The 12,304-nt window shown below is 36.5% G+C and overlaps 1 protein-coding gene across 11 annotated transcripts in view; it reads right to left on the bottom strand.

The window, feature by feature from the left end:
- EVI5 (ecotropic viral integration site 5) overlaps nt 1–12,304 on the bottom strand; it is a 227,345-nt gene that overhangs the window by 142,192 nt on the left and 72,849 nt on the right. For 10 of the 11 annotated variants that reach the window (XR_005019724.1, XM_036850975.1, XM_036850955.1 and 7 more), the window contains exons 3-4: nt 916–1,105; nt 38–262 (exon numbers count right to left, since the gene is read on the bottom strand). Coding sequence is in view for 10 of the 11 variants with exons in the window: in XM_036850975.1 (XP_036706870.1) it covers nt 38–262; nt 916–1,105 (415 nt within the window). In the remaining variant the exon portion in view is untranslated. The remainder of the gene's footprint in view (nt 1–37; nt 263–915; nt 1,106–12,304) is intronic. The other variant, XM_036851012.1, reaches the window with a different exon arrangement.

A 12,304-nucleotide genomic window follows, 5' to 3' on the forward strand; every position in this document is an offset into this window, starting at 1 on the left:
TTCATTTCATCTCAAAAAATGAATAAATAGAACTTACCTTCATTACATTAAACAAAACCTCCTGTCCAAGACTATCTTTTTCCTTAAAAAAATTGTGTTCAGGATAAGTTCTAGCAATGTCCCTTCGGATCAATTTTTCACAAGGTGAGGTCATTTTCAGGAGTTCTGAATACTGATCCTTAATTGGCATACTTTGTGCACTGCACAAAAGTTGCCAAACTATTGCTCTAAAATGATGGGGTATCCCTTTACGAACAAGTTCCTACAAATAAAAATAAAAATAAAAATGTTTAAGTGACTTATTTAGGCTTCCTACCTTGAAAGCCAAAGAAGACTTATTGGAGGTTGGAGTAGAGTAGATGACTTTCTCAAATTTATAATTCACAAAGCTACTTTTATAATAAGACTAGGGAACTTTTAAACCAAGGTTAAGATTTGGCTAAGATACGGGTATATTCTGTTCTGATCAGAGGGACAACAATGCCATGGATAAATTCCTGTCATTTCACTCAGAATATGGCCTCTAAAGGTATTAAGGACCTGATAATCTGCAGAGCTGTGAATGATGGCACTGTACCCATCATCTTTCAAAGGGCTGCTTTATGTTTTAAAATAAAAAAAGTAAAATACTGGTAACTGAAGGATGTAGGATGTCACAACTTCCATTTCTGAATCTATAAAATAAGAGAATTTAATATCTAAAATAATTTTCAGCTATATATTTCTACAATTAGGAGACCTCTATAACAATTGATAGCTACAAACCAAAACTTCTATGGGCACAAATACATAAAGCAGACCTCTTCATCATAGCACTTGGGAAGTACTAGAATCTGATTTTTTTTAATCCTCTATTAATTGATGCCTCATGCCCTTTGGGATAAGAGGAAGGACTTAAGCAAAGAATATGAATACCTTAACTTGCTTTTCCTTCTTTCTGTGCACATCTTCCCATTCATTAACAATTCTTCCCCAAAGTATCCAAGAGTCTTCTTCAAGGTGACTGAGGTTGCTGGAGGCTGATGAACTTGATACAAGGGAGGAGCCACTGTTTCTTCTTGATCCATTTACAGATCTTAAAGATTTACTATCTGTTTCTAACAATCTAAAACATAATTAAAAATTGCTCAACATCTCACTGTGATACTAGATGACATGATGATACTTAACAGTTTCACTACTGCAATTTAGCCATGGTTTTAAAATATATATAATTTCAATAATATTTGGTCGGCATCTATAAAATTAACTGCTGTATTTTTTCTACTAAGCATAGCAATTTCAAAATTTGAAATAGTAAATTATGTTAAATATTTTACTATTAGTCCCCTCATAATTTCCCTTCAACACCACTAAAAATTCAAATTAAAAGAAATCTTCTGGTGAGAAAAGTGATTGGGAGGGCTTCAGGAAAAAAAAAAACTGTACTTGGAAGAGGTATAACCAATTCTATGGAAGAACTAACCCTATCATGTTTACAATGTGTCTAGGGCTAAAAAAGTAAGGCAGACACACAAATTAATCAAATCCCTAGTCTTTTTTCATTTTGCTTTTACTGATACATAACTAACCTCCCCAAACAAAAAGTGTTTTGTTTGGCCCATGCAATATTTGAGTAAAAAACTGATTAACTAAAACTAAAATTAGAAGATTTCATTTATCTGTTTATATACACATATATTTATATTTATTTACAATTCTGGATTCTCTTGAAAAATAAAAAGATAGGGCAAAACTAGGCCCACATTCCTAAACAGAAACAACAGGATGTAGCAGAATAGGAGCTTCTCCCTTTAAATGAGAAAGGACTTTAATCCACTAACTCTCCATAATCCCTACTATCTCCCAAAAACTCAGGCCAACTAACAGCTGTCATTTATCATTGGACTTGTGCTTTTAAACTGAAATGTCTTTACTCTTAAGGCCCTGTTTAAGGCCTCTTCCTTATCTGTAGAATGATGGGTTAAGATAATTTCAGAGATCCATTCCATGACTCATTACAACATCAAATCCATTATTTCTTTCACATGTACACAGGCTATTAAAAAAAAAAAGGCTGGAAAAATGTGGCTCTATCATTATAAAGATGTAAATTATATGTCATTCAATAGATTATTAAAACATCTATTTGGGTATTTAACATGGCTACTATTTACTTCCAGCAACTCCTTCAGAAAATCATCTGCTTAGACAAGAAATGTTCCCAATACTAATTTATGATATACAAAAACTAATTAAGAAAAGAAACATATGAGTCAAATTATAACTAGCAGATTATAAAAACACCCTTTGTGAGCCAGATTTATATCTTGCTCATCTTTATATCCCTTTATATCATCTTTGTATTTAGCTCAATACAAAGTACACTGAACACTGACTGAATTGAAATAAAATCAAAATCCCCATATTAAAAAATATGTTCAAATACCGGATAGTCATATTCAATAACACAGTAATATAAACTGTACTCATTCTATCCTTATTCATGGGATAATTTAATACATTTTTTTATGGCAACAATAAATTAAATAAAATGTCCCCAATATTTCTAGGAACAGAAAAACTTACAAAACAGCCAAATTCAGGGTCAACTCTTTGCTATAAATATTCTTTAACAGAAAAAACTAATTAGGACTTCCCTGGTGGCGCAGTGGTTAGGAATCCGCCTGCCAGTGCAGGGGACATGAGTTCGAGCCTTGGTCCGGGAAGATCCCGCATGCCACGGAGAAATTAAGCCCGTGCTCCACAACTACTGAGCCTGCGCTCTAAAGCCCACGAGCCACAACTACTGAAGCCCGCACGCCTAGAGCCCATGCTCTGCAACAAGAGAAGCCACCACAATGAGAAGCCCGCGCACCACAAGGAAGAGTAGCCCCCGCTCACCACAACTAGAGAAAGCCTGCGTGCAGCAACGAAGACCCAATGCAGCCAAAAATAAATAAATAAAGTAAATAAATTTATATAAAAAAAGAAAAAACTAATTAATGATAATGTTTTGCTTTAAATACTATTTTTCCCATGTTATTTTAGTAAGTCCATAATATATCTTATGAAAAAATTAGTGTATGTATATAAGTAATTTTATGTATGACTCTAAACCTTAAGAATTATAAATGGAATACAGAAACAAACTTTACAGAAATAACCTGAACCTAAGTTCTTCATTTCACTTAGTCACTGAATGCTTGCTATATGCCAAATAATTAAATTGCACCACTACCATTAACAAAAAGACACGCAGTTAAAAAGAAAATAATGGTATTTCCTAAGCTAAACATAAATTTGAGATATAATGAAAGTATAGATGAAAAAGTACCCAAATAGAAGTTTTGGTTTTTTTTTTTTAAGAGTCAGAAGGGTCTCAGAGATCCCCACGTTGTAACTTTTAGTATAAGCAGGAAAGCCAAGTGAATTCATGGGTGGATTAGAGAAAAGCGTTAAAGCAGTTCACCTTCAGAGGACAATGAAATAAGTAACATAAACAAATATACAAAACTGTGAAAAACATTTACAAATGAAATATTCCAAGTAAAGACATTACATTATTTAAAGATATTGTCTCTGCCTTAGTTCACATATTTAAAAAATGACTCAAAACGGACAACAGGCCTGAATATAAAACCTAAAACTATAAAACTCCTTGAAGAAAACAGGAAAAAGTCTTCACAACCTTGGAATAGGCAAAATTTGTTAATGGGACACAAGGAAACACTAACAATAAAGGAAAAAATTGATTTAAAAAATACTAAATTGGACTTCAAACTTAAAAAGCTCTGTTTTAAGAAAATGAAAAGGTACGTCACAAACTGAAAAAAAAAAATCAACATATGCATCTGACAAAAGATTGTTATCCAGAGTACATGAAGAACACTTAAAATTGATAATTAAGAAGGCAAACAACACATTTTTTAAAAAATGAGTAAGAGACTTAAACTGACACTTTCCAAAACAAAATAGTCAAGTGGTCAATAAGCAACTGAAAAATATTCAACATCCTTAGTCACTAGGGAAACCCAGGTTAAAACCACACTATGTACACATTAGAATGGCTACAATTCTAAAGACTGGCCATACCAAATGTTGCTAAAGATGGGAGCAGTTGTGACTTTCATATAACCATGTCAGGAGTATGTAAGAGTTCAACCACTTTGAAGAACTGTTTGGCAATTCTTTACAAAGTTAAACACATTTTTATATGACACAGCAAGAGAAATGAAAACATACATCCACAAAAACACTTGCAATTGAAAGTTCAGAAGAGCTTTATTCATAATAGCCAAAGCCCAGAAACAACCCCAATATCCAGAAAAATAATCAAATTGTGATATATTCATTCACTGCAACACTATTCAGCAATAAAAAGAAACAAACTTTGATACATACATGAATCTTATAAACATTAGGTGAAAGAAGCCTGATGCAAACAAGTACATGCTATATGATTCCACTTATAAGAAGTTCAAGAACAAGTCTTCATATATTATAGAAGAAAAGCCTTCCTAAACATGACACCAAAAGCACAAATAACAATAAAGAATATATATCAATTGGACTCATCAAAATTTTAAATGTTTTGTACCTCACTGGATGCCATCAAGAAAGTGAAAAGAGGGACTTCCCTGGTGGTGCAGTGGTTAAGAATCCGCCTGCCAATGCAGGGGACAAGGGTTCGAGCCCTGGTCCGGGAGGATCCCACAGGCTGCAGAGCGACTAAGCCCGTGCGCCACAACTGCTGAGCCTGCACTCTAGAGCCCGTGAGCCACAACTACTGAGCCCACGCGCTGCATCTACTGAAGCCCGCGTGCCTAGAGCCCGTGCACCGCTACTAGAGAAGCCACCGCAATGAGAAGCCTGCGCACTGCAACAAAGAGTAGCCCCTGCTCGCCGCAACTAGAGAAAGCCCGCGCGCAGCAACGAAGACCCAACACACCCAAAAATAATAAATAAAAATAAATTTAAAAAATTTTAAATAAATAAATAATAATAAAAAATTTTAAAAATAAAAAGAAAGTGAAAAGAAAACCCACAGAATGGGAAAAATATTTGCAACCCATGAGACTTCTATCTAGAATACATAAATAACTCTTACAACTCAATAAGAAAAAGACAAACAAACCAATTTAAAAATGGGCACAGGGACTTCCCTAGCGGCACAGTGGTTGAGAATCCACCTGCCAGTGCAGGGGCCATGGGTTCGATCCGTGGAAGATCCCACATGCCGTGGAGCAACTAAGCCAATGCACTGCAACTACTGAGCCTGTGCTCTAGCGCCCATGAGCCACAACTATTGAGCCCGCATGCCACAACTACCGAAGCCCGTGAACCTAGAGCCCATGCTCCGCAACAAAGAGTAGCTGCCGCTTGCCACAGCTAGAGAAAGCCTGTGCACAGCAACAAAGACCCAAGGCAGGCAAAAATTAATTAATTAATTTTTAAAAAAGAAAGCAAACATTTAAAAAAAAATTAAAAATAAATAAAAACGGGCACAGAATAAGAATAGACAGTTCTCCAAAGATATAGAAATGGCCAATAAACACATAAAAAGATGCTACATCACTAATGATTAGGGAAATGCCAATCAAAACCATAACAACACACCACTTCACAACCACTAGTATGGTTATAATCAAAAAGACAAATAATGCACAACCTGCTGAGACTGAACCAGGAAGAAATAGAAAATATGAACAGACCAATCACAAGCACTGAAATTGAAACTGTGATTAAAAATCTTCCAACAAACAAAAGTCCAGGACCAGATGGCTTCACTGGTGAATTCTATCAAACATTTAGAGAAGAGCTAACACCTATCCTTCTCCAACTCTTCCAAAATATTGCAGAGGGAGGAACACTCCCAAACTCATTTTACGAGGCCACCATCGCCCTGATACCAAAACCAGACAAAGATGTCACAAAGAAAGAAAACTACAGGCCAATATCACTGATGAACATAGATGCAAAAAAACTCCTCAACAAAATACTAGCAAACAGAATCCAACAGCACATTAAAAGGATCATACACCATGATCAAGTGGGGTTTATCCCAGGAATGCAAGGATTCTTCAATATATGCAAATCAATCAACGTGATACATCATATTAACAAATTGAAGGAGAAAAACCGTATGATCATCTCAATAGATGCAGAGAAAGCTTTCGACAAAATTCAACACCCACTTATGATAAAAGCCCTGCAGAAAGTAGGCAGAGAGGAAACTTTCCTCAACACAATAAAGGCCATATATGACAAACCCACAGCCAACACTGTCCTCAATGGTGAAAAACTGAAACCATTTCCACTAAGATCAGGAACAAGACAAGGTTGCCCACTCTCACCACTATTATTCAACATAGTTTTGGAAGTGTTAGCCACAGCAATCAGAGAAGAAAAAGAAATAAAAGGAATCCAAATCGGAAAAGAAGAAGTAAAGCTGTCACTGTTTGCAGATGACATGATACTATACACAGAGAATCCTAAAGATGCTACCAGAAAACTACTAGAGCTAATCAATGAATTTGGTAAAGTAGCAGGATACAAAATTAATGCACAGAAATCTCTTGTATTCCTATACACTAATGATGAAAAATCTGAAAGTGAAATTAAGAAAACACTCCCGTTTACCATTGCAACAAAAAGAATAAAATATCTAGGAATAAACCTCCCTAAGGAGACAAAAGACCCGTATGCAGAAAATTATAAGACACTGATGAAAGAAATTAAAGATGATACAAATAGATGGAGAGATATACCATGTTCCTGGATTGGAAGAATCAACATTGTGAAAATGACTCTACTACCCAAAGCAATCTGCAGATACCATGTTCTTGGATTGGAAGAATCAACATTGTGAAAATGACTCTACTACCCAAAGCAATCTACAGATTCAATGCAATCCCTATCAAACTACCACTGGCATTTTTCACAGAACTAGAACAAAAAATTTCACAATTTGTATGGAAACACAAAAGACCCCAAATAGCCAAAGCAATCTTGAGAATGAAAAATGGAGCTGGGGGAATCAGGCTCCCTGACTTCAGACTATATTACAAAGCTACAGTAATCAAGACAGTACGGAACTGGCACAAAAACAGAAATATAGATCAATGGAACAGGATAGGAAGCCCAGAGATAAACGCATGCACATATGGTCATCTTATCTTTGATAAAGGAGGCAAGCATATACAGTGGAGAAAAGACAGCCTCTTCAATAAGTGGTGCTGGGAAAATTGTACAGGTACATGTAAAAGTATGAAATTAGAACACTCCCTGACACCATACACAAAAATAAACTCAAAATGGATTAAAGACCTAAGTGTAAGGCCAGACACTATCAAACTCTTAGAGGAAAACATAGGCAGAACACTCTATGACATAAATCACAGCAAGATCCTTTTTGACCCAGCTCCTAAATAAATGGAAATAAAAACACAAATAAACAAATGGGACCTAATGAAACTTCAAAGCTTTTGCACAGCAAAGGAAACCATAAACAAGACCAAAAGACAACCCTCAGAATGGGAGAAAATATTTGCAAATGAAGCAACTGACAAAGGATTAATCTCCAAGATTTACAAGCAGCTCATGCAGCTCAATAACAAAATAACAAACAACCCAATCCAAAAATGGGCAGAAGACCTAAACAGACATTTCTCCAAAGAAGATATACAGATTGCCAACAGACACATGAAAGAATGCTCAACATCATTAATCATTAGAGAAATGCAAATCAAAACTACAATGAGATATCATCTCACACCGGTCAGAATGGCCATCATCAAAAAATCTAGAAACAATAAATGCTGGAGAGGGTGTGGAGAAAAGGGAACACTCTTGCACTGTTGGTGGGAATGTAAATTGATACAGCCACTATGGAGAACAGTATGGAGGTTCCTTAAAAAACTAAAAATAGAACTACCATATGACCCAGCAATCCCACTACTGGGCATATACCCTGAAAAAACCATCATTCAAAAAGAGTCATGTACCACAATGTTCATTGCAGCTCTATTTACCATACCCAGAGCATGGAAGCAACCTAAGTGTCCATCATCGGATGAATGGATAAAGAAGATGTGGCACATATATACAACGGAATATTACTCAGCCATAAAAAGAAAGGAAATGGAGGTATTTGTAGTGAGGTGGATGGAGTTAGAGTCTGTCATACAGAGTGAAGTAAGTCAGAAAGAGAAAAGCAAATACAGTATGCTAACACATATATATGGAATCTAAGGAAAAAAAAAAAGGTCATGAAGAACCTAGTGGCAAGACGGGAATAAAGACACAGACTTACTAGAGAATGGACTTGAGGATATCGGGAGGGGGAGGGGTAAGATGTGACAGGGTGAGAGAGTGGCATGGACATACATACACTACCAAATGTAAAATAGATAGCTAGTGGGAAGCAGCTGCATAGCACAGGGAGATCAGCTCGGTGCTTTGTGACCACCTAGAGGGGTGGGATAGGGAGGGTGGGAGGGAGGGAGATGCAAGAGGGAAGAGATATGGGAACATATGTATATGTATAACTGATTCACTTTGTTATAAAGCAGAAACTAACACACCATTGTAAAGCAATTATACTCCAATAAAGTTGTTTAAAAAAAAAAAAGACAAATAATAAGTGTTGGTGAAGATATGGAGACACAGGAACCCTCAGACACTACTGATGGGAATATAAAGTGGTTAAAACCACTTCGGAAAATAGTCTGGCAATTCCTTAAATGGTTAAACATAGAATTACCATACGAATCAGCCATTCCACTCTTAGGTATATATTCAAGAGAAATGAAAATCTATGTCCACACAAAACTTATACAATGAATGTCCATGGCAGCATTATTCATAATAGCCAAAAAGTGGAAACAATCCAAATGTCCATCAAGTGCTGAATGAATAAAAACACTGGTATATCCATAAGGTGCAATATCATTCAGTCTTGAAAATAAATGAAGTAGTGATACATGTTACAACATGGATGAACCTTGAAAACACTGCTAAGTGAAAGAACCAGTCACAAAAGGAAACATATTGTATGATTCCATTTATAGGAAATAGCTAGAATTCAGAAAGTAGATTAGATGCTGCTGAGGACTGGAGTGGGAGTAAGGGGAACAAGGAGGAATGGGCAGTGGCTGCTAATGGATACAAAGTTTCTTTTGGGGGTGATGAAAATGTTCTAAAATTGATTGTGGTGATTGGTTGCACAACTCTGTGAATACATGAAAAAACACTCAATTGTACACTTCATATGGGTGAATTGCATAGTATATGAATTATAGCCCCCAAATGCTGTTATATCAAAAAAAGAACGAAATATATCCATGGCAATGAAAATCAGATGAAAAGTTTCAGGTGGTGGGGTTGCTAAAAAGGGCACAAATGAATATTCTAAGATGACAGAAATTGTCTCCGTGTTAATGGCCTGTGGGTTATACACAGGTGTATACATCTATCAAAGCTCTAACTGTACACTTAAGAACTGTGCATTTCTCTGTTGCAAATTATACATCAACCTTATAAAAATGTGTTAAAAATACTGTCTCTGATTAATGACATTAGGGGTAGTGAGAATTAGGTGAGAAACTACTGCTTTTTATTACTAGAAGCCCTTCAGAATTGTTTTAAAAACCATGACTATTACTATCACAAAAAACAGTAACTTTTTGATATATTAAGTGTATCTATTTCATAAAGAAAGGGAAGTATGAACACTACTTCCTTTCTCTTTTTTCAAATTTGTTGGTCACTCTATCAAAATTTAGAATTTTCTAAGGAAAAACTTTATAATTTTTTTCCAGTGCTATGGATACAATGAAATCCTTCTGAGAGAATGTTAACATTTTCCAAAAGAAGTAACACTTGAATTGATACTATCAAGTCTTGCCCCACTAGCTACTTAGTCATGGTATGTAGGAGAAGAATTTACATACTAATTAAAAATAGGTAGACCTTACAGAATGCATAATTAGAATCATATATTTTTTATTTCTTTTTCCTAAAAGCAGTGATTTAAAAAAAAAAAAAAACCTCAGGAAGACTCCTAGACAGGTTGCCACCTAGTTTAAATTCAATTAAAATACTCTTGACATGGTAGTAGAGGCACACTGCCTGAAAATGCCAACTGTTTCCAAAGATTTTAGCCTGGCAACTGAGAAAGTGGTAATACAACATTACTCATGACCCAAAGGCTAGTGAGAAGTCCATTCAAAACTTATTCATTTATCTTCCTCTTCCCAGAGCACATGGGTTCACTGCCTTGCAAGGATTTACCGTAATTAAAAAAAAAAAGGAAACTACCTTCCCACCCCATCATAATTTCCTTATGACTAATACAAGAAGAAATTTATCAAATTAAGGAAAAGAATACTGGCCTGGTAGGAATATTGTACGCTATAATCAAAGGCATTCCCCATAGGTATGTGTGGCCTGCTGCTATACAATAATTCAGAGGCCCAAATTTATTCATCCTCCTAGAATGCTGCCAGACTAAGACATCAGAGTTGAATCTCTACTGACTAGGGAATAAATACATAGTCCTCAGTCTCCTAGCTAAGCAATTCCAAGCTTCTGTACCTCCAGCTCTAAGGACAGCATTCAAAATGGCTACAGCTCCACATTATCTGAGGTGGAGGTGCTAAAGCCAATTATCAGTTGGACTTCATATAGTATCAAGGATGGAAAAAGTCTAGGATTGTTTGCTTGCAGAAGCTTAGAATACTTGGCAGAGAGAAAGCATTTCCAGTTCCCTAATAGATAGGACTAGGGACTAAAGTGAGAACAAGGGAATATGCCAACAAAGAGAGTAATCAGGGTCTTTGGGTCTTATTTTAGAGAGATTACCTTCACCATATTCCTGCTACTGAGAACTGAAACTTCACCTCACCAAGGGGCCACCTATCTGAGGAAAATGGTACTCTGTGCACTTCATGATAGGTACATGAAAAAAAAAAAGTAGCTTATGTATAGCAGGATATATTTGATAAACATGAAAGAAAGAAAAAAACCTCTACTTACTACAATACTATGAAAAATACAAAGGAGGAGAAGATAAAGAATGGGTTCTCTTTTGGGTTATTTGGAATATGAAGTACTTGTGGGACTTATCCATGCAGATAAGAAGCTCAGGGTTTCCCTGGTGGCGCAGTGGTTAAGAATCCGCCTGCACTGGCAGGGGAAATGGGTTCGATCCCTGGTCCAGGAAGATCCCACATGCCGTGGAGCAACTAAGCCCGTGTGCCACAACTACTGAGCCTGAGTTCTAGAGCCCACAAGCCACAACTACTGAGCCCGCGCACCTAGAGCCCATGCTCCGCAACAAGAGAAGCCACTGCAATGAGAGGCCCGCGCACCATAACGAAGAGTAGCCCCCCGCTCGCCGCAACTAGAGAAAGCCCTCGTGCAGCAACAAAGACCCAACGCAGCCATACATACATACATACATACATACATACATACATACATACATAAAGCCCAGAAGTTGAAAAGTCTACAAATGGAAATTGGGCAGTTATTTGACAAACTTTTTGAATATCCTGTTGTACTCAGTATAATGCTTTCCTATGGATACCAGAAATAAGAGAGCAGGATACAAAAATGACAGGTCAACATGCCATTTAGGAATGTGTTAACTGCTAAGTTAATTTATAAAGAACTAAGGAAAGATCTAAGAAAGCTAAGGAAGAAAACTGCTATACGAGAAAAACACTTGGAAAGCTAAATACACTGGCACTTTATTGCAGAGGGAGCAACTTTTCAAACATAGGGTTCAAACACTCTTGTAATGTTACACCAAACAAACAGGATATGAAAGTGCAGGGAGAAAGACAGCAGCTTGCTGGCTAAAAGAAAGGCAAATCAATAGCAACAAAATACACGTCTGACTCACAGAGGAGTCACACCCTTTCACATCAACATCATCAAGCACATATACATGTCTCAGAACAATAGAAACAAGAAGGGACAATTAAGAGAAAAGACAAGGAATTAGCACAGGAAAAAATTCAGAGACGATTCAGAAGGGAGGTGCCTAAATGACAAGAATCTCTCCAGTTCTGAAAGCATAGGCGTTTTCTCTGGCTTTTGTTTCTGTAAGATGAGATCTCAGAGAAGGTGAATGCACGAGTCTTGCAGCCCCCTCTCAAATATTCTGATCAGAAACCGATGGTTGGCAATCTGTATATCTTCTTGGGAGAAATGTCTATTTAGGTCTTCTGCCCATTTTAGGATTGGGTTGTTTGTTTTTTTGTTATTGAGCTGCATGAGCTGCTTGTAAATCTTGGAGATTAATCCTTTGTCAGTTGCT

Source organism: Balaenoptera musculus, chromosome 1, assembly GCF_009873245.2.
Source record: "Balaenoptera musculus isolate JJ_BM4_2016_0621 chromosome 1, mBalMus1.pri.v3, whole genome shotgun sequence".
NCBI lineage: Eukaryota > Metazoa > Chordata > Mammalia > Artiodactyla > Balaenopteridae > Balaenoptera > Balaenoptera musculus.